At 39.4% G+C, this 21,385-nt stretch overlaps 1 protein-coding gene and 1 long non-coding RNA gene across 24 annotated transcripts in view; one reads left to right on the top strand and one right to left on the bottom strand.

Annotated features, from left to right (window-relative positions):
• Positions 1-19,188, top strand: part of LOC309340251 — a 62,241-nt gene extending 43,053 nt beyond the window's left edge. For 7 of the 12 annotated variants that reach the window (XR_014155872.1, XR_014155874.1, XR_014155876.1 and 4 more), the window contains 4 exons: positions 5,604-5,653; positions 8,427-8,545; positions 14,396-14,525; positions 19,050-19,188. This is a non-coding gene — a long non-coding RNA (uncharacterized lncRNA). Of the gene's footprint in view, positions 1-5,600; positions 5,654-8,426; positions 8,546-14,395; positions 14,526-19,049 lie in introns of all 12 variants that reach the window. The other 5 variants (XR_014155873.1, XR_014155875.1, XR_014155878.1 and 2 more) reach the window with 2 other exon arrangements.
• Positions 1-21,385, bottom strand: part of DMD (dystrophin) — a 1,009,769-nt gene that overhangs the window by 4,886 nt on the left and 983,498 nt on the right. For 10 of the 12 annotated variants that reach the window (XM_081858834.1, XM_081858841.1, XM_081858830.1 and 7 more), the window contains 4 exons: positions 19,033-19,191; positions 15,095-15,338; positions 14,390-14,510; positions 8,790-8,882 (listed from right to left, as the gene is read on the bottom strand). In XM_081858834.1, the coding sequence (XP_081714960.1) occupies positions 8,790-8,882; positions 14,390-14,510; positions 15,095-15,338; positions 19,033-19,191 (617 nt within the window). Of the gene's footprint in view, positions 1-794; positions 827-8,789; positions 8,883-14,389; positions 14,511-15,094; positions 15,339-19,032; positions 19,192-21,385 lie in introns of all 12 variants that reach the window. The other 2 variants (XM_081858836.1, XM_081858839.1) reach the window with 1 other exon arrangement.

The following is a 21,385-nucleotide window of genomic DNA, read 5'->3' as shown; positions in this document are numbered from 1 at the left end:
TAACATTCAAATGCTTCTGAAAATGCTTTTAAGATAATAAATGAACTATTTTTCAGTTCAGTTGTACTTTATAGAAAGTGAAAAAATCTATCATTCTCTCTGCTCCTCAATCCCAGAGCATACAAACTTTTTCTGTGTCTTTGTATCATTAAAACAATTAACTTTAGCTCCATATATTCTTATATATAGCCTGCGAAGTAATTACAGTTGTGGGATTCAAAATGAGATAAAGGGTTGCCCAGTGCCACTCAGCAAAGTGCATAGGTGAACTGCATTTAATCTGTCTCTCCCACATGAAAATGCAGGATTTTGTTCACATTGGTTTCCATATCCTGTACTGCCTTAAACAGCATAGTGGATGTTATTGACATTCTGTTTGGTGTAATGCTGAACTTGCAAACCAAAGGAATACTTTATTTATATCGCTTATATATCACAACCACTTCTTTTCCTATAAATACAATATTTGTAACCTGTATTATAGCCAAGAACTTAAGATGGTCTCAGACTTTAATCTAAAGCCAGATGATAACTTCACACCTTACGAACCATAAAGATTTTATGGCAACATTTTCATCTTTATTCCCTTTGCCAAGTAAATGTCCTTTGGAAGGGCCTAACAGAAAAAAAAGCATTCCTTCCAATTCTGATGTCAACTGAATGTTGAGAGGCATTGCATATTAGACCACAACTGTTAAATGTACCTAGCAACACACATGCTGCGCCACAAACGCCAGACAAAAAGAGGATGCAGCCAACAAGAAGCTATTGCAGTAGGCATCAGACACACTAACCTCTCTCACTGGCTTTCCAGAGGCATTTCTTCCTTTAGTAACAGAAGTAGTTTGGTATCAGAAAGAAAAAGGGAAAAACACAAATACAGAAATACTTCAGTGTTTATTCTGGAGCTGAATTCAGAGCATTGTTTTTTAAATAAGCCAAAAGACTACAGTGCATAAAAATGCATAAAATGTCCCTTGTAGGTCATCAATGTAATGTAATAAAAATCCATATCTTCTGATGAAAATGCATAGCGCCTGAGATAATAAATTTACTGGAAGAAAAATAATAGATTGGAATAGATTTGCTCAGTATGTGTTGATTAGTCATCATCCTTTGTTCTAAAATATTTTATTACCCACAGAAGAACCTGTGATAGTATTTGATTTATTATTAAGAGTGATCCACCTTAGCACTGTTACATACCGAAAAACAATAAAACTTTTTCAATACCAAATTAAGACTGAGAATAATATGCACAAAGAATGTGATCTTAGCTGAAAACATTTCACACACCGTTAGTTCACTGTTGTAAAATAATATGCAGACTACATAATAGGTTGTTGAGCCATTAATATTGTATAGTATTTCTTGTAAAGGAAGGGGAGAGGTGATTCAATCCAGTAGACAGACAATTTTCTCTATATCTTTCTACTAAGGCTGGGCAATGCAGTGGAACCTTGGTTGTCGACCGCTTCGGAAGCGGAACAATTCAGAAGCCAAATCCGACAACCCAGAAGTGAATGCTTCCGTTTTCGAATGCGCCTCAGAGTCGAACGGCTTCCGAGGTGCGTTTCTCCATTTTTAAAAAGGAATTTGCTGAATGGAAGTCGAATGATCTGGAACGGATTACGTTTGACAACCAAGGTTCCACTGTATCTGGTTTTCAACATTGTGATACATCACCATATACCAATATATCACAATGTCTGAAATAAGGTGTGGAGAGAGAAGCAGATGAGTGCTGAATTCTTGGATGTGAACTTCAAACCAGTTTGGGGCGATACATTGCCCAGCCCTAGCCAAGAGCACTGCTCTCCTTCCTTGCATTTTCTTTGGAAGAAAAAACCCCTCAAACTTTTAAAAGCTCTCCAGGAATGTACCAAAAACATAACAGAAATAGGAGAGAGAGAGAGAGAGAGAGAGAGAGAGAGAGTGTTTTCAAAAGAAGTCCAGTGGGGCTACTCAGATGATGTAAGTTGTAAGCTAGGTAATGGGGGGGGGGATATTCCCAAGGCTGACTCCTCCCAAACCCAGTTTGTTCCTAGAAGCAGATTTCCAATTGCAACTAAAGAATAGAAGATCAACAAGTGGTGGGCAGGGGGGCGGGGAGCAAGAGACAAGATCACAGCACAGAGGCTTTGGCATGAGGAACAGTGTGCCAAGGTTCCAACCCAGCCAGGAAATGCAGCTGATTGTGCGCACCCCACCTCCCTCTGAAAGGTCTGGTGAACTGGATGCACACCCCGAGTTTCCTCCATTGTACCCATGAGGAGGGTGTTGGCTTCTTCCTTCCTCCTCTCCAGTTCCCTCTTGGGACAACTTCCATTGCAACTGCCTAGCCACAATCCCACCACATTGTGGCACAAAAGGAACCACGGGGCGGGATGGGGGGAGCAGGCTTGCAAGAGAGAGGGAGGGAGAGGAAAAAAGAAAAGGTAGAGGAGGGAGGCGGAGAGAGAGAGAGAAACACCACAAGTGCTTGGTGAGAGAGATAGAGGGAGATACCTAGCCCAACAGAACAAACATAAGGATCCCGGGGGGGAAACCAACAACCTCCCTCTGCCTACAGAGAAAGCAAATTATAATTGGCTCTACTTAATTCTACTCCAAGGGAAGTGGGTGGTGCTGTGGTCTAAACCACTGAGCCTAGGGCTTGCCGATTGGCAGTTCGAATCCCCGCAGCGGGGTGAGCTCCCGTTGTATAGTCCCAGCTCCTGCCCACCTAGCAGTTCAAAAGCACATCAAAGTGCAAGTAGATAAATAGGTACCGCTCCAGCGGGAAGGTAAATGGCATTTCCGTGCGCTGCTCTGGTTTTGCCAGAAGTTGCTTAGTCATGCTGGCCACATGACCCAGAAAAACTGTCTGCGGACAAACGCTGGCTCCCTCAGCCAGTAAAGTGAGATGAGCGCCGCAACCCCAGAGTCGTCTGTGACTGGACTTAAATGTCAGGGGTCCTTACCTTTTCAATTCTACTCCATTTTCCTTCTTCCCTGGACTACAGGGTGCAGAGCTGCTTTAGAGCTGGCTAGCAGCCCTGTACTTGACAGTAAAATGTTTTTTAGCAGTACTCTGATAGGCAGCAGGCAAGGACTTCAGCAACTGCTTTCACCCCGGTGTGCATTGAGTGGGTATTTGCAATGTATTGCAAGGTCAAAAATAATGAAACAGTTATTGCAATCTGGGCTTTAAACTGGTTTTCAACTATGTATCAATAAATCTCACAGCCCTAATTTCCACTTAGCAATTTTCTTTGTTTGGTTAAATTGCCCTGTCATTGCAGTTTGACACCTATGTCCAGAAACTGTGGTACAGATGGAATTTATAAGCAATCTTCCATTTGAATCATTTTGATTATAAATTTCATGAATAAATTAAACAGCTCTTTACTAAATGTTTCCAGCAGGAAAATACATAACATTAAAAACAAAACGTATTAAAGCCAAATCAAATGCACACGTACTACTTGTCACAACCATCATCAAAATGAAATAATTAAATAAAATAGTGAAGCAGGCTAGAAATAATCACAGCTGAGTAAGTCATCACCATTTCAATAGTCACTCTACTCTTGACATATGGAGAGCATATAGGATAGATCTAACAGTCAAGAAGAATAACAACAAATTATTTTTCACAATTAATATGGAGAAATTGAGACACTGCTAACATGAAGGATCCCCCCAAATCCTCATGAGTATGCCAACATCCTCATTAGTCATGCCTATTACATTAGTTAGGACTCACTTAAGCCCCATTGATTTCTACACAACTCCAGTAGCATTAATTTCCTTGGGAATGGGGCTAAGAAGTAGCTACTTTTTTCTAACGATGGCACTAGTGGTTTTTTTCCTGAGGGGTTGCAGGGGTACGCATACCCCCTAAACATTTTGTGAATCTAAGTTTGGCCTCATTGTGGGGCAGTATTTCAATGTGAGTAGGAAAATGAGAGTACCTGTAAACATTTTTTTTTTAAGGAAAAAAAAGCACTGGATACCACCATTTCTTTTAAACATACCTCACAGCTTAGTCAAAAATTCCATTGTTCAGCTTACATTACATTTCATTGTCATTCTTTTGCTAAAATGAACAAGATCTCAATCAAATACATACAAAACTCCCATCAGACTTGGCAGTTTGTCCACAAGTGTAGTGTGAAAGCAATTTACTCTGTGACCTATTATCTTAATAAACCACTAAGGTGGTATTTAATACTATATTTCCACTATGTCAGACCTCTAGCTTTGACATCTGTTTTGAGTTAGCACAGCAGCTGTGCAAAACAGCTGCAGCTACTATGAATTTGCTTTGAGCAGCATGCTAAAGGGAATGTGGATGGGACTGTACAGTTTATGAGAAAGAAAATTCCTTAAGGACAGCAATCATCAGATTCTCAGCAGAAATTCCCACTTTTAGCACCATCCTTCAGCTTTGCAGCAAGTGCAGAGATCATTCTATAATGTTTAAGCGTTCAGCTATTCTTTGCAGTTTTAAAAGTTAAAACGAGAGAAAAACTATATAGACATCTGCATTTTTTTCTCCAAAGATCTGTTTGCGTAGGTCAGACATACACTAACTTTGTCTACATTATGCATTATTTCTTTTTATAAAGGTAAAGGGGCCCCTGACCTTTAAGTCCAGTGGCGGACGACTCTGGGGTTGCGGCACTCATCTCGCTTTACTGGCCAAGGGAGCCAACATTTGTCCGCAGGCAGTTTTTCCGGGTCATGTGACTAGCATGACTAAGCAACTTCTGGCAAAACCAGAGCAGCGCACGGAAATGCCATTTACCTTCCCCCTGGAGAGGTACCTATTTATCTACTTGCACTTTGATGTGCTTTTGAACTGCTAGGTGGGCAGGAGCTGGGACCAAGCAACAGGAGCTCACCCCGCTGCGGGGATTCGAACTGCCGACCTTCTGACTGGCAAGCCCAAGAGGCTCTGTGGTTTAGAATTTCTTTTATAAGAAATTTATAATAAAATTTCTGTTTATAAGAAATGCTAAAAACATAGTTGAATAGAGAGGAGGAAAACCTGATGCCATCAATGTGTAACTCTTAACATTTAAACTGCATCAATTAATCATCAGTATAATACCTTCCTGAGGTTGAACCTATCAGAGATTATTTCCCAATTTATTTGTAATGGAAAGCCTAGAGAATACTTTCCCCAGTGAGATTTATTTCCATATCATACTGGGAATTCTTGGCTGGCTTCCTACTTAGCATACATAGCAAGTTCTTTCACTGATCCATCATTACTAGCTGCAGAATTATCCAGGCAAACAACACAATGAGAATGTAACATCTGTGTTTTACTTCATTTTTGCATTAAGCAACAATGCCAGAAAAAGAGTTTTGTATAACTTGCACATTTGCAGGAAGTTTAGTTTTTTAAAGTGATTAGGTAGTCCAAGAGAATATAGTGTCTTTGCTTCTGTTCTTCACACCAATACATTTCATTAACATCTCTATTTAGTATTCAGCTAAGGTATACTCAGGCGTACTGAAGTTAATGAATGTGACTAACTTAGGTTCATTAATTTTAATGGGTCTACTCTAAGTAAAACTTAGTTGAATACTGTCCTCTATCTTTTCAGCAGAGGTGATTTCCCAAGAACGCTTGATACACCGATACACCGTGAAAACTGAAGTAAGTTGAGTACCACCAACATTCCATGAACTCCAGGGTACCATATTCAACCTAATATAACGCTTTCCAAGGAGGATATGTAGTATTCACATGAAATTCTCTATTAGATAAGATTGCTTCAGTTGGGCGAGAGAATACACACATACCTGAATATACAGGTAGGAAGAAAGCACACAATGCTCTGTTGTACAGCAGGGCAGAATCCACAGTAAGAATATAAATATATTTTCTTAATATATATATTAAGATATATAAATTCCATGCAAACAGCTACCGTTGTGTAGCTTGGGCAGATGTACTAAATGTCTTTGAAATGTTTGACTTGGGTTCATCTAGGTCAGGCATAGATGCATACTTAATACAACCCCCAGCCCTATCTGGCTCTTGGAACTCTGCTCAGGCCACACACTCCTTAAGTACTTTTGTGTGGATTGAGAGGGGTGTGTTTTTAGAAATCTTAGGGAGGAATTCAACGTAGCATTATGGTAATCATTCTGCCAGCACAAGCTCTGGTCCACTCAGAGGCTATAAAAGCCAGCTGTGTGGTGCTGGAGGCACTGCAGTCTTCAGTGGATTCCCCCTGCCTTTGTTTTATTGTTTGAAAAGGCTGACTAGTGGTAAGGCAGGCATGCCCATGCTTGATCTTGCTATGGAAGTAATTTGGTTGCTGTATTTGGGACCAGGGAGGAATTTGCCTTGTGGACAAATTGGGCCTGTCTGTGGATTTTGCCTACCTCTTAGCAACTTTTGAGCAGAGGAAGCACTGGGTTGCATCCTTAGTCCTGGTGGGGGAGGCCCATTGCTGTGGGAGCCTGGGAGGAACTTTTTGTCTAGATACCCATCTCAGGAGCTGAAGGGACTTGGCATCTCCATCTGGTAACCCAAAGGGTTTCCTGGATATGGTGCATGTCAGAGGATGACCTGTGACAGCAGTCAACCCCCACTTATTCACCAACCAGTTGGTAGGCTAATTGATTTCAGGATACACACCCAAAGCCTACACCCAAACCTGCTTACATCTGTAATCACTAGAAGTTGTGGCCTTGATCCCAATACTGGTTTGTGCATGCCCCACCCCACAGCTTCACTTTGCTTGGGCCCACAATAGTTACCTTTCAGTAGGCATAGAGAGAAAACCATTTAGTACTAGTGTTGGTCATACAACCTATTTGTAGAATCTGCTTACGTGGTGAGAAGTATTTTGTCTCATAGCTGCTGCTAAACAGAAATCTTGGGGGAAAGAGATATATCACCCCACAGGTGGCCAAATTGTTGTATGCCCAATTTGATAAATTTCTACCTTGATAAATACATTCATTCTCAATCAGCAATTGCAAAATGTTAACAACTGCAGTCAAACTAATTATCAATCATTGCACTACCTTCCAAATTTTGAATATTACCAATATTTTACATTTCAAGGGGCAACCCTCAAACTTTTTGTGCCATCCCAATGCATTAAAATGACCTGAGTGCATGGAACACTAGAATGATCTCACTTTCATTTAGTTGGTTAAATATCAATTTGCATTCTATTTTTATTCCTGCAAGATTATTTAAAGCATTATTACCATAGCCATTCAACAGTAGCTGAGAAATTAGGGCCTGACAACTAGTTTCATGTTCATCTTTTTTTTGGGGTGGGGGGAGAAATACTATTTCTAAGTTTTTTAACCAACCTATGATCTATTCGAGGAATGGCAGAGCACTAAAAACTTGGCAGTTTATTTTGCTGTATTTTCTCTTAGGGTAATGAAACAGGTTGAAACAGCTTTTTCTTTATTATAAAAATGTTATTTAAGCTATTCATTGCTTTCCCCACAGTTTCAGAGAAATACAGTTCTATAAGATTAACACTCCATTCATTGAGTTTGTTGTACCACCCTTAAAAAAAGATGGTGCTACTTAGAAGAGGTTTCATAAAGGGTAGACTGGATATGCTATCCTCAAGCAAAAATACTCAGGGCAGCTGAAACAGAACTATGCACTATTTAACACACAGCACAGTGTTTCATTAGAACATTTGCCTGGGGAGCAGCTTTTCAGAGACAGGTTTAACCACATAAACATCCATCAAGATGTAATAAAATACTGTCTCCTTTAACCTAAGCCTTTTTTCATGGCACTATAATGTGGTAGCCAGATTCAGCAATGACCTTTTCTTGAGCACTAAACATTTCTTGGAAACATTATTCAAATACTATCTGTGCTCTGTTTTGACAAAGAAAGAAAATGTTAGAAACAAAAATTTTAAAGAGGTTCCAACCTCTGAAGGCACAGAGCCCTAAACCCTCACCTACTCCGATTAAATGAAAGAGCATATTCTTTTTACCTAATGTCTGGCTGTAATATATTTGGGTTAAGTTATGCTTCTAGCACCAGAGTTGGGAGAAGAAATGTTTCAGAGTTGTAAAAATGGAATAGAGTGCAGATACAGCAATTCTGAGAAAGAGTTGTGAAAAGAGAAAAACCTAAGCCAAAAATCCTCTTATGGAGGTTGTAGTTTGTGGGCCAGTGCCTATATGCTGGTTACTATCTGAATGTATAAAAAGGTAGTCTTAAAAAGGTAGCTTATGACCCCAGTAATTTTATAATTGTAATAGTGATGCTGCCCAATATTATTCTCATACTGGATATTACATATTTTTGGCTACTTTTTTTGTTTGTTAATGATGATACTACCAATCACCAATGGGGTTGCTAATTTTTCTTGGGTCATAGACTTTTGTTTACTCACCTCAGATGGTAACAAATCCCCTTTTCTGGCCTATAGACAACTGAAGCACCTTTGAATGTGAAAATTTTCCCCCTGAATTGAAATGAATGAGTCATCCCAGAAGCACAGAGATCCATCTGCACATCTGCGCGCACACCGAAATCCCAGTAATACCGGTAATGCTATTGTACTATGGAGATTATTTTTCTACTGCTAGCATTTCAGAGCAAGAATTGTTTGCGGCTAAATCAAAGTGCTTACGCATACAGGTTTTAGGAGAAAAAATGTGTTAGATTCTTCTCTTACAACACTTGCACCTTTCACCTGTGGAACAGTCTGTGAACATGATACTGAGCTGCGAGTAATATGCACAACATATAATTTAACTGTTGGTCTTTGCTTCTGAACACTAAAGCTTACCTCTTGTACTTGGGAAAGAATTGTTGAGCTGTTCCATGACCTCTTCTAACCCTGTGCTTGTGTCCTGGGGAGGACTGAGCAGATCATCCTCACCTAAAAAAACAAAAGCAGAAGGACGTTCCTTTTAACAAGAGCCATTAAAAAGTACTTGCTTCATAAATACTGCCACTGGTTACAGTTTATGATCCTTAACCATTCATTTAGGACTCTGCAAGGTTCAGTTTGCAGTATTTCACCCTATTTAAATCCTGTTTAAAAAATCCTCCTGGCTAACAATCCAAAAGAAATTTTAATATATATGCATACACATGTACATTCCTTCTTCTTTTTCTAAATTATAAAGCTTCTTCCATTTATGAAGTAATGTAGCCCTGTGACAGTAAAATAAATTATTTCAAAAGTCCTAAGTGTCTATACTAAAAATGGTAAAAGTAATTGCTAGAAAGAATGAGAGCTTCCTTTATTCCATTACCACAACTAGATTTTGTAGTTGTGTGCTGCATTTCAATGGTGATATGGCGAGACAGGAAATGTGTTTCTAACCAAGTAAATCAGAGCTGACAAATATGCAGCTGCATTAGTATTAATAGCTTTGACAACTTAATTGCATCAGATAAAAGCTGCAGAAAGATTGATTTCTACTCTGAAAAGCCATTTGAAATGTTTGACATGGCAGAATACACTTGCCCCCTTGAATAAGTTCTATGACCCAATAACAAAGCAGGGCAGAAATGTAGAGTTCAGATATCACAGTAGGTTTCCCTGAGAATTTTAGCATTACTACTGCTCAAATCTTTAGGCTAATTTGTACACTGAGAGAAGGAAACTGCCAAATCCCCTGGTATGCCCCACATGTTCACATGTTGGATATTATAGAAGTGCTTGTAAAACATAAGGTATGACTATTCTTTTAACTTTTGCAAACCACAAAATAGTTAATTCAGAATACAGTGGTGCCTCGCAAGACGAAATTAATCCGTTCCGTGAGGCTCTTCATATAGCATTTTTTTCGTCTTGCGAAGCAAGCCCATTGACAGCTTAGCGGCTTAGCGCTATTAGCGGCTTAGCGGCTTTTAGCGGATCAGCTGATAAGCGGGCTTAGGGCTTAGGAAAAGGGGAAAAAAAGGGAAAAAAACCCGCAGGAACTCGCAAGACATTTTCGTCTTGCGAAGCAAGCCCATAGGGAAATTCGTTTTGCGAAGCGCCTCCAAAACGGAAAACCCTTTCATCTAGCGGGTTTTCCGTCTTGCGAGGCGTTCGTCTTGCGGGGCACCACTGTAAGCTGATTAACTGGTTAAATTCAAGGAAAGTGTTATGAATCAGAGCTAATCTAGTCCAACACCTGCCAAGGCAGAAAGTGCCACGTGGAAAGCATCATATCTCTCATCACATAAACCATATTTCAGTGCTTCCTCTGTTTTTTGCCCTTTTGGGCAACTTGTGATGGCTTGGAGAAAAAGCATTCTTAACTGCTGCAGACAAGCAACCTGCATGGAGACAACCTCAGGTGCAACTATTATGAGGCAGCTATAACATGCACATGCATTCTCAACCTATTCAGTCAATAGGAATAAGTCTGCAATTTGAAGATTTGTTTTTAAAACAATAAAGGCAGGACTAATTCAACTGTTGTGCCAGCAAAATCCAGTGTTAACAGTGACGTATCACATACAGTACTTGGCCACTGGAAACAAAACAGAACAGTGCAAGTATTCACTGACTAAAGAATAAATTGCCTCAGATAGTAGTTCAGCTAGGGTGCCGATTGGAAGATTGAGGTTCTTTTAACCCAATGTCCTGAACATGATTTAAATCATGTTTTTTGAACATGATTCATGAAGAGCATAAGATCACTGGAAACATAATAAATGAATAAGCAGTGACTAATGCTTATATTAATAAGAAATTGGTAACTAGTGCCTGCTTTTTTGGATTTCCTCAGATATATCCTCAAAAATAAAGGAACCACTTGAAGCTATCATTAAGAGATGTTCAACATTTTTAGGAATACCAAATGCTGATGCAAACCTCATATTAATAACTAATTCCTAATATTTCAGTACAGAAACAATAGGGGACTGGAACATAATATTTTTTGCTTATAATTTCTTTGTTTTTCAAATTTAACTTAAAGATCATTAGTACAGATTTTGAGAAGAAACTGTACTGTATCAGGATATATCTGTTTATCCCTACAGAAACACAGATGCTCATTGTTTTTCCAGAATGGTAATTTATAGCCCAGCTACTGTTGTTCATTTATTATGTGGGAACCAAATGTCTTCCTCTTATTACTGCTTTAAGTTTAATTTTAGATTAGTTTCCAGCATTTAACCAAAACTGCCAAAGCAACTTACATGCAGTGAATTCGAGACAGGCTTAGACCGTAAAAAGGTACACAGATTATGAACTGAACAAAACTTGTCTTCTCTAAACTTCCAACATCTCAAAATCTAGTGCCCCTAGACCTCTCTTATGTCAGTTTCACTTTTGCTGCTTCCTTCCAGAGCTTGACTAGGGAAGGAAAACCAGGGAAGGTGGGCTGGCAGAGGAACCATATTTTATTTCCCATTGTTTCAGAGCATCAAACTAGCAATGAGAACCTCAAAATCTGTAATATTATTTGCCAGAGTCAGGACAAATTATTTCAGAGTTCCAAGTGGTGATGTGGCTTTTTGAGCATGCTCAGATGTTTTTATTTTGTTGGTGGGTACTTAAAAAATGGACCTCTCCTGTTCCTAACCTTCTCTCTTGCCAATTTCCATCCTCCTCCACTTGCAAGCTAAGGTTGCGAAAGGGAAAAGAGGAACACAGCTACCAAATTTCAAAAGACTTTTCACAGAAAAATCTCAGACCCCCCCCCCCTTCCAGGCCAATTCTAAATCAAGATAGGGAAGTATGCTCACCTCTACTCACAAAATTATTAAAATTAAAATTCAACTAGACACCTTAAAGTATAAACATTGAAACAATAATGGAGTCTTCAAGCAGAGGCTGTACAGCCATCTTGTTGGCAGTGTTTTAGCTCTGGATTTCTTGCACTGAGCAGGGAATTAGACTACATGGCCTACAAGCTCTCCACCCCCAATTATAAAGTCTGAATTTCAAATGCGTTAACAAATTATTGTTCAGAGGATTTTGTAGCTTTATAAACTGCTTGAAATCTACCTGTACCCTCATTCTGCATCGCTCCTTGGACAACAGCAGCACATAAGAGCATTATTTCACTTAAGACTAATTGACAGAGCCCTACCAACATGGTGTTCCCCTTATAGAAAGCCTTATATTACAAAATTAGTGAACTGAATCTGTCTGAACCATGTGTTTTGTGGTAGCTTGCAAGAGTTTTTCTCTCATGCCTGAAAATAAGCAATAAACATGTGGCTGTTTCAGTACCCCATAACAAAAGGGTACGTGTTTTGTCTGTAATAAAGAAGCTAGCAAGATTTCCCATGACCCAGATAGGAGTCTAAAACTGCTGCTCACCTCTGTAGCAAGCCAGGTATGGCAGTCACCAGGTCCATTTGTGCTGGGATTTTTGCCCTTTGCCCCAGTATGTAAATCTTTTGTAATATACACAATACAGAATCTTTTGGCACCTTAAACATGACTGATTGATTGATCAGTCAGAATATTTGTGTTGTAATATACCGAATAATAAAGGGTCACTGGGCTTTTATTAGAAAGATAGTGCTAAATAGCTTCACACATAGAACAAACATGATTCTAAATGAATGTAATTTTCTTGTAATTACTGCGAAACACCCTGTTCATTCTCAGATCCTCAGGTATTATAATATTTATACAAACATCTAAAGTAGCTATCTAATTACCTATCATGTTAAACAGAATTACTATTTAGCCAAGGCTAACCATTATGCATAATAAAAATGCTTATAAATGAGACACCAGATGGGAATAGCTTTGCCAGAAATATCTTGCTGAATTCCATTTGTCTGAGCATTAGCAGTGTACATTATTTATGTGATGTGTTTATGGGTTGACATACAATAAAATTTCTCAAGGCGGTTCACAACAAGAAGATAAAATGATTGTTTTTGGACCATTGTCCAATGCAGCCTCACATACAATGTACTGCAGTAGTCCAAATGTGAGATTACCAGGGCATAGTGGTCCATAAAAGCACCTCAGAGAAACTCTACAGCAAAAGTATCCCATAGCTGAAGCAACAGAAAAATAAAAGAACACCACTGAACCAGGTTTTGTAGTTAAGTTCTGCAGGTGAGGATTTTTTATTGAATTATCTTCTAGCAATCTCAATGGCCCTACTTGCCACAATAGGGTCAAATATTTTAACTCCTGTTTATTAATTCAGCTTGTTTTTGTGTACCTCATGTCAAATTATTTACCTTCACTGCTGTCAGCTACATTAAGTGAACAACTATGAAAATAGCCAAAATGCCATTCCCCCCCCATTTGTTATACTTTCATTAATACCAATCCAATTTTTGCAGCACAATAGCCTATTTCTATCAAATGAAAAGGTAAAAACCTGGTTTTGTGGTGTCTCAGTTTGTGGAGGGATAAAAGTAGTGGTATTTGTTACTGTTGTTGTTTTTAAGTTGAGGAATCTGTGACCCTTTGCCAGAGAGTGGAGTACATTAAGGAATGCCCACCTGGCCATTCCTGTGGCAACTCAGGGTAGCCTTCCTTGTATTCACCATTTAAGGGCCACAGGAAGACTCCTGTGTTTGAATTTTTCTTTTACACTCAGCAAAGCATACTCCACAGAGTAATAAAATAGAGTTTTAAGAAGTCTACAAAAGGCAGACAAGAGTGTAGTGGTCAAATCACAGACTGAATCAACAGGGCTGCGAGCTTTGTGTAGTCACATGTCACGGCTAAAATGGCCGCTGTTTCTTTAATGCAAATAAAGCTGGGTCAGCATGACTCAGCGGTCTGCACCAAGTTGTATATATAAAGTAAGAAATGTTAGTTTGTGCTGAGGCTGGTGTTTGGGTTGGTTGGTTGGTTAGTGCTGGTGTGTATAGTTATCCAGTCGTGTTTTGCACAAAGACTTTTAAGAATAAAACTCTGCAAGGATATTCTCGTGGACTCTTTTATGCAGACAAGGGTCCGAGGACCAGGCTGAAGAGACAAAGGGAGGTCAGAACCCTTTCCTTCTTTTTTCCCCTTTTTTTTCTTTTTTTTCTTTTTACAAACACTGACATCACACACTCCATGTGGAATGGAATAAAAGGAAGACATGATGACTGTTCTTTCTGGCAACTTGTTGCCATTGGAGTGCAAAGAAAAATGTGATGCCCATATACAGGAATGCTAGATTTAAGAAAGAAATTGGGATCCCTTACAACAGAGATGGGGAATCTGACTTTACAGATGTAGCTGAACTACAACTCCCATCATCCCTCAATGCTGACAGTGCTGATGGAAGTCCAACATTTGGACAGCCAAAAGTTCCCTGAATGCTCTAAAACAGTTAACATGTAACCATATACTGTGCATAAAATCCTGATTATCTGAAAAAGGATCCATGTTAGCTACTGATATAATATGAAATTTGAATAAAAATGGCAAACAATCCTCATTTTAAAATAGTCTTAGTTGTGTTATCTTACCCATAGATTCTGAAGTCTGACTCCCAACTACACGGAGAAGCATTGGCTGATTACTATCTGACCTCTGTAACGAGGTAGGAGAAGACTGAGTTGTACCATTCACCTTGGCATCCACTTGAGGCTGAAACACCAGAAGGTAATATAATAGTTATCCTACAGATAGTGGGTCGGCTAATTACGAACACTATAATCCTATACAGCAGGGATAGGGCACCCCCCCTCTCTGTTTTTACCTCTGCCCGGTAGGCTGCCATGGGAGGGACAAACCACTCTTGACAGAGATCTGAACTCATCTCTGCCTTTCATCACCCCTATCTGTTTGGGCTCCCCACCTTCTCACTCGCCACATCTCCCTCTTGACTCACCTCACCTGCATGAAATTAGGCCTAGGACTGTATGCAGCCAAAAGGCCACAGGTTGTCCACTTCTGCTGTACAGATTTACTCAGAAGTAAATCTCACTGAGTTTAATGAGACTTCCCCCAAAGTAACAGAGAACAGAATTGCAGCCAAAGTCTGCAGTAATGCCATCATGTTTGTATTTATATTTGTGATACATTCAGTGTAAACAAAAGTTACTAAATAAAGAGACCAACCTATGTACAGACAGCTTGAAGCTGCTGCCAGGTTCAAGCCATATTTGTTAAGTGGTCATACATTCGCTTTTCCATATTCAAGCCATGATTAGGACAGACTGAGAACTCACCTGTTCCAGCAGCTGCCTCAACCTGTGCAGCTGTGATTCCAGCTGTTTGTTGTGATCCTCCAGGATTTGCATCCTGGCTTCTAGGCGGCCTTTGTGCTGACGAAGCAGCTTGGCTTCTGCAATGAGTTCAGCATCTCGCGGACTCTGGGGGGAAATGGGCATCATCTCAGGTGGGGATGGCAGTGGAGACAGTCCTTTGTTATCATGTTGCTGCTTTAATCGATCATATTCTGCTTGAAGGTTTCTATTGAAAATGGGGAAGAAGTGAGACTTTAGCACCTTTATGAATGCACCATCTTTTCCATTTTGTAGCTGGAATGCCAGACATTATTGCCTAATCTTGCAGATTAGATTTGGGATCCAATCTCTTTTAAGGGCTTCAGAACAAAAAGTTTGCTGATACAACTCTTGAACTGGAGATGAATGAGAGTTCCTGCCTTAGGTTGTTGAGAAGTTGTTATATTGCATTATTATAAAATGCCGTGGTTAAATTTTCAATTCAAAAGGCCTGTTCTTTTGTTTCTCATAAGTGCACAAGACGTTTGCATTTATTCAAAACCTATGCATTCCAAGCCTACATGGTTTACAACAAATTGGACTCTTAAGTTTAGATTCCAGTCTGATGAAATCATTAAAGTCAAACTAGTTTATGTGCTGGAAGGAATAATCAAACAATATAACTAGGAATATCTCCTTATTCCAAGTGCTAGTTAAGGAAAAAGAAGTCATCCAAAGAATCATTGCTTAGGTGAATATTTCTGTATCAGACTCTTAGAAGACAAAAATAAATTCTCTCAGTATATTGGACAAAGCTCTGGAGAGCAATCTTAAGCCAGTGTGAGCAGATAAAAAGAAACACAGACCTAGTGAGCATTGCTTATGTCAGTCAGAATTAGCGTGTTGAAAAAAACCGAACCCTTCTGAAAATATATAGATGTAGAAGGGAGAGCAGGGAGATAAATGTATAATCCTTTCAAAATGAGCAAGTGCACAGCAACTAGCAATATCCTGAAACCCACCTTGCCAAACTACAACCTGGGCTAGGTTATTTTATTAGCAGCCAAAGTGATATCACTGCATAATAAATCTGAGATGCCTCCACACCTTATTAAGAGGACTAGTAGAAAAGAATAAAAACTATTCCACAAGCAAGGATGAACTTGCGTAGCTGAAATTGCAGTAACACCTGGAACTTGGAAATCTGAGCAATGCAGACATCCCACTCATGAGCTGTTAGTAACATCTGTGGTGATACAACAATTACTTGTGAAAGTAATTACTCATGATGGGAAATGAACAACTGTACTTATTGCCAAGGATTGCATGTATTTATAGCAGGCCTACACAACCTGTTAGGGGATATCAAAACAGGAGCCTAGTTCCCCTTTATCACATACACAGCCCAACAAGACAATGACAATAATCCACCAACAGCATACAAATCAATATGGCTAACCTGATCCACAACACCCACCCACTGCACTCACACATGAAAACAAAGATCACCACAGCCAATCACAAACAAACAACCACACCCTAGGCCAACCCCAACCTCTCTCATCACCAAAGGAACACAAGTGAACAGCACAAGCAACGCTGACACCAAACCCTACATACATTAAGCATAATAGAAACATCGCCGCCCGACCCCACCCCCACCCATCTCCCCCCCCCTCCACCCCTTCTTTCCCTCCCCCTAATGTCTCAACAAATGAAACGGATTTGTAAAAAATTTACATGGAAAAAATACGAGAGACATTACACATACTTCTGTAAAACAAGAAAATCTTTAATAATAAAAACAGGGGCCTAGGAGGTTACATTGTACAAACCTGGCTTATAGAAGTGGTTTTGTAGCTAGAAGGGTACTTTTTTTAAAAAAATGTTATTTGATTTCAGAAAATTACCCCACACCATTTTGCAGGGCCTTGTATGCTTAAGCAAGGTGTAACACACTAAAATGTAGGCAAGGCTGTCCAACCATTTTGGATCTGAGGCAGTGTTCAACTTTGGGCTCTCAAATATCAGCGGTGTACTGTGCAATGCTAAAACTCAGCACCCTCCCACCTCTCACACTGTGATCTACAGCACTGTTGTGGTGCCCCCTGCAGCACGGCACATAGTGTGACCAAACCGGTCGTGCTACCCTAAAACTGCCTCTGTCTTGGGGCATATTTTGAAGTCTTAAAAACTGTCATGGGCACCACAAAATACCCATGTCACTGAAGGGAAACTGACAATACTCAGAATTCTCTCTCCCCCACCAAACCAGGAAATTCACCTACCTACCCCCACCCCTCAATAAAACACAGGAAAAAGAGCAGGCAACACCCTCAACCAAAAGAAAAATCATAAAGCTGCAATTTTAAAATAGTAAATGGTAGGAGCCTTGATGGGCACCAAGGAGTATGTGAGAGAGCACTGTGGTGCCCACAGGTATTAAGCCATCATTTCAGTTCACGGCCAGGGCTGGGCTTTTGTTTTGCTTCTTTGTAATTGCACTTGATTTCCAATATGGAGATGTATATAAATAGGGGGATATTACCCCCTCCCAGCTTACATTAATACTTCTTTGGCTTAAAATATATATATATATATATATATATATATATATATATATATATATATATATATATATAAAATTTCACTTTTTATTTATTTCTAGAGCTCTTAAGACTTGCTTGTATAACATTTCCAGTGTGGTTTTATGAGTACTGTACCAAATCTTTTTCTCTGCTATTCCTTGTAAGCAGGAGAACAGCCTTATACTTTTCCACCTAAGTACTATATCTCAGATCTCGTTGATGATGATTCAGTTGCTTTATTCATGGAAATGATTCAAAGAGACTTACAAATGCCTTTTTTCCTTTGATGTTTTTCATTATTCAATGTGCAGTTTATTATTATTTAGTTTTGTACAGCTTAAATGAAAGCAGCTCCCATAAAGTATTGTTTTAAAATTGCACTATTGCATTAAATGATGGCAACAATTGTGCAGAAGGCAGCAATTGTGCAGTTCTTGGCAGTAATTTCATCATTAACATTTACTCATCATATCACAAAAGTGGCTGAAGGCTCAAGTGAAATTGGGGAGCTATTGCTCTAGGCTATGAATAAATACTGTAAGTTTTTTGCACCAGGTATAACAGATTGAGTTCACAAAGCAGTGCAATTTGAAGGCAACATATAATGAATGTATTACAAGCTTATTGTTAGGCTGTGCATGGGCAATTCTTATTCCGAAGACTAAAAATGCCCTTTTGGGCTGCAGAGGATAACGACATCTCTTCAGCGCTACATTTGCTAATGTTTCTGCTATGTATATAGTGTCAGGGTGTTTGATCAGATAACATCACTGATGACATGACACTAAGAAAAATGTGTATCTTGATTTGGACAGCTCTGCTACATACAGCAAAGCTCCACCATTTCAGGTATCTCTATTATTTTCCTTTAAAGGCGGGGGGGGGGTGTCCACAATTGTACAGGGAAAGATAAAGAACTGCTTTGCATGAGGCACATACGCATAATTCATCTACCATATCTAACAAATGTGACTGAAGGTAGCAACAAATGCACATGCAACTATGTAGCAATTTTAGGCCAAAATCACATATTTTATAGGATTTAAACATTCCTTCTGAAGCAAGAAGCCATGTTCTATCATTGCTGCATTAAACATGACAAATAGGTTTATTTGCCATCTAATTTTTAAATTTAAATGTTTCACATTTTAGGTTTAGATCTTTATTTTAAATTAAGCATGACAAATAGATTTACACACCATCTACTTTATCTCGCATAATATAAAGAAGAAAACTGCATGTGACAAATTTCCAGGCAACTTACATTCCAATTTGCTGCTTGTTGATTTAAATGCTACCTCATGAACAATTTATTCTGTGGATGCATGGAAATAGTACCAAAACAAAACTGACCTGTTTTCTTCTTCTAGGTCTGCTAGAATTCTCTCCAGTTCACCTCTTTCTTCACTCTCCAAGGAAATTAGAATTTGTGCAGGGCTTCGCGGTTGACTGAGTGGGGATTCTTGGTTCAAACTTTGGCAGTAGTGCTGGATTAACAAATGTTCATCGTCTCTAAAAATGCAAAAAAGGAAAATGGTAAGAACAAGAGAAAGCAAAGCAAAGAGACCAGACACACATTTCCATCTAGAAAACTGCCCTCCACATATTTTGTCCTCAAGAATGGCAGAGAGCTGTGATAATGTATGTATCAAAGAGTAGTACAGAGTTTGTCTCGGCTGCTGGCAGAAACTCAGAATTCAGTGTATTAAACTGATTACAACAGAACAGTTCAGTCCCATTTTTTTTTTTTTTTACATATTATTGGGTACATTCTGCTAAAATTTAGGCAGAAGGGGGAAAGTGGCATATCAGCAAAGTGGTCAAATCAGTTGCTTGGTGCCACCTGTCTGAGAAAAGAGGTAGATAATTTGTTATGGATGAGTATGAGCAATAGGAAATAGGTAGAATGAAATCTTCAGCTGCTGTCAATCTTATCTAAACTGAGTTCCCAGGACCTCTAGCACCCTGTTTGGGAGGTCAAGATACCTACCTCTTGGGTCAACAATTATTGTCTAGGTAGGGATGTTCTGGAGCCTCCAGCTTCCCAGTGATATTCAGGGTCTCCTATAGCCTAAATACAGAACAGCTGGCATGCACTTCACCAGAGGAGCAGTTTATTCTTCCACTTTGAATACAATGTAATATGATGTGATTCTGTGTATAAGTGAATTTTCCCTCACTTGTTTTTGTTTTCCTGTTCCTCTTCACACCTATTGCATACTATTCTATCCAGAAATTAGAAATGCCATGTCCAGGTTTTCCTTATGCCTTCGTTTGTCCCACTGCCATAAGGCTTTCCAACTGGCTCATAAGTGAGCCAGTATGTATGGCTGTTACTGAATCACTGCTGAAGACACCTCTGCAAGGTGGCATTTATGACTGGTACCTTTTTAACACAAGGCACCTGCAACTTTAACAAATGCATGCAGGGAGAAATTCAACCTGTGAAGCATTTTGAAATCAAGAAGGAAGCAACAGTTGTTTCTGTGCAGGTGTTGGCAACTAATAACCTAGTGTCCTTCGTAATAAACTGCATATGTGTAACCAAGGTTAAGCCACTATGTGCCATATCATTAAAGCATTGTGTTGGATTACAGCCAGCTCCTCTATTTTTGCTTTGCATTTGTTGTGAAAATTAGTTTAGCAGAGTTTTATGCAAGGTTGTAATTTTGTGCACCATTTATTACTAGGTTATATGAAATTTTACACTGGCTATTTTAAAATAAAACCACAATAAAGATTAAGTTGTGGAGAAAATAACTAGTAAGACAGAAATACAACACTTATATCCATGGAGAGTTACACCTGGTCATTGTGCTTACACATCTGTGGGAATACCGCAGGCAGGAGGACATAAGAAAGAGGCAAAAGTGCTGCAAAGCCAACTGGGAACATGTATTGCTTAACCATTAGCTCATTCATGCATAGGCGCCAACTTATGAGGGAGATGGGGGAGGGCAACATCGTGTCAGGACGGTGGAGGAGCCAGGAACATGGCGACAACATGGCTTCAATGGCCGGCAGGTCCTCCTCCTCCTGCCGCCATTTCCTCTCCTTCCCCTCCATGGCAGGAGGAGGAGAAGGAGCTGGACATGGAAATCTCGCCATGCTTGGCTCCGTGCTTGACCCTGACTTTTTTGAACACTGGAGGCAGTCCCAAAATATTTGGGGCCCCAAAAGGGTTAGGCCCCCAGGAGCTGGAATTTCTGCATTCATGTGAACCTCTGAATTGTTTGAACAAACAAACCACTTTTGTAGCTCAACCTGAAGTGCACCTCCAAAGCCTGAAGTCTTAACTTTTGTTGTACATAGATTAAAATGTTGCTTCCATTTTAATTTGTCTTTATGCTTTAAGTTACTATGGCAAAGAGCAATTCATAAATAATAATAAAAACCTGGTTTTCTCCAATTTTGTGGGTAATCATTTAGAATTTGTTTTTGGAAGTGTAAGCCACGCTGATAATTCAATTATAATGTTTAATATTTTTAAAGGGCTTTTCAGGAAAAACTAAAAGCATTGCTTTGTTTAGTGGTAGAGAGTAGCATAGCAGCAGCAAACTCTGCCTTTGTCCCTATGTGTGTTCACTGACACCAGGACAGAATACCCTGCAGATGTCTGATTAGGAACACCCGAGTATCTCTTATGTATCTACGTTTTAGTACCAAGATTGATAGTCAATGGTCACTGCATAACAGGCCCATTTCC

The sequence above is a fragment of the Podarcis erhardii genome, assembly GCF_964252035.2.
Source record: "Podarcis erhardii genome assembly, chromosome: 4".
Taxonomy (NCBI): domain Eukaryota; kingdom Metazoa; phylum Chordata; class Lepidosauria; order Squamata; family Lacertidae; genus Podarcis; species Podarcis erhardii.
This window is presented reverse-complemented; position numbering and strand designations above follow the sequence as displayed.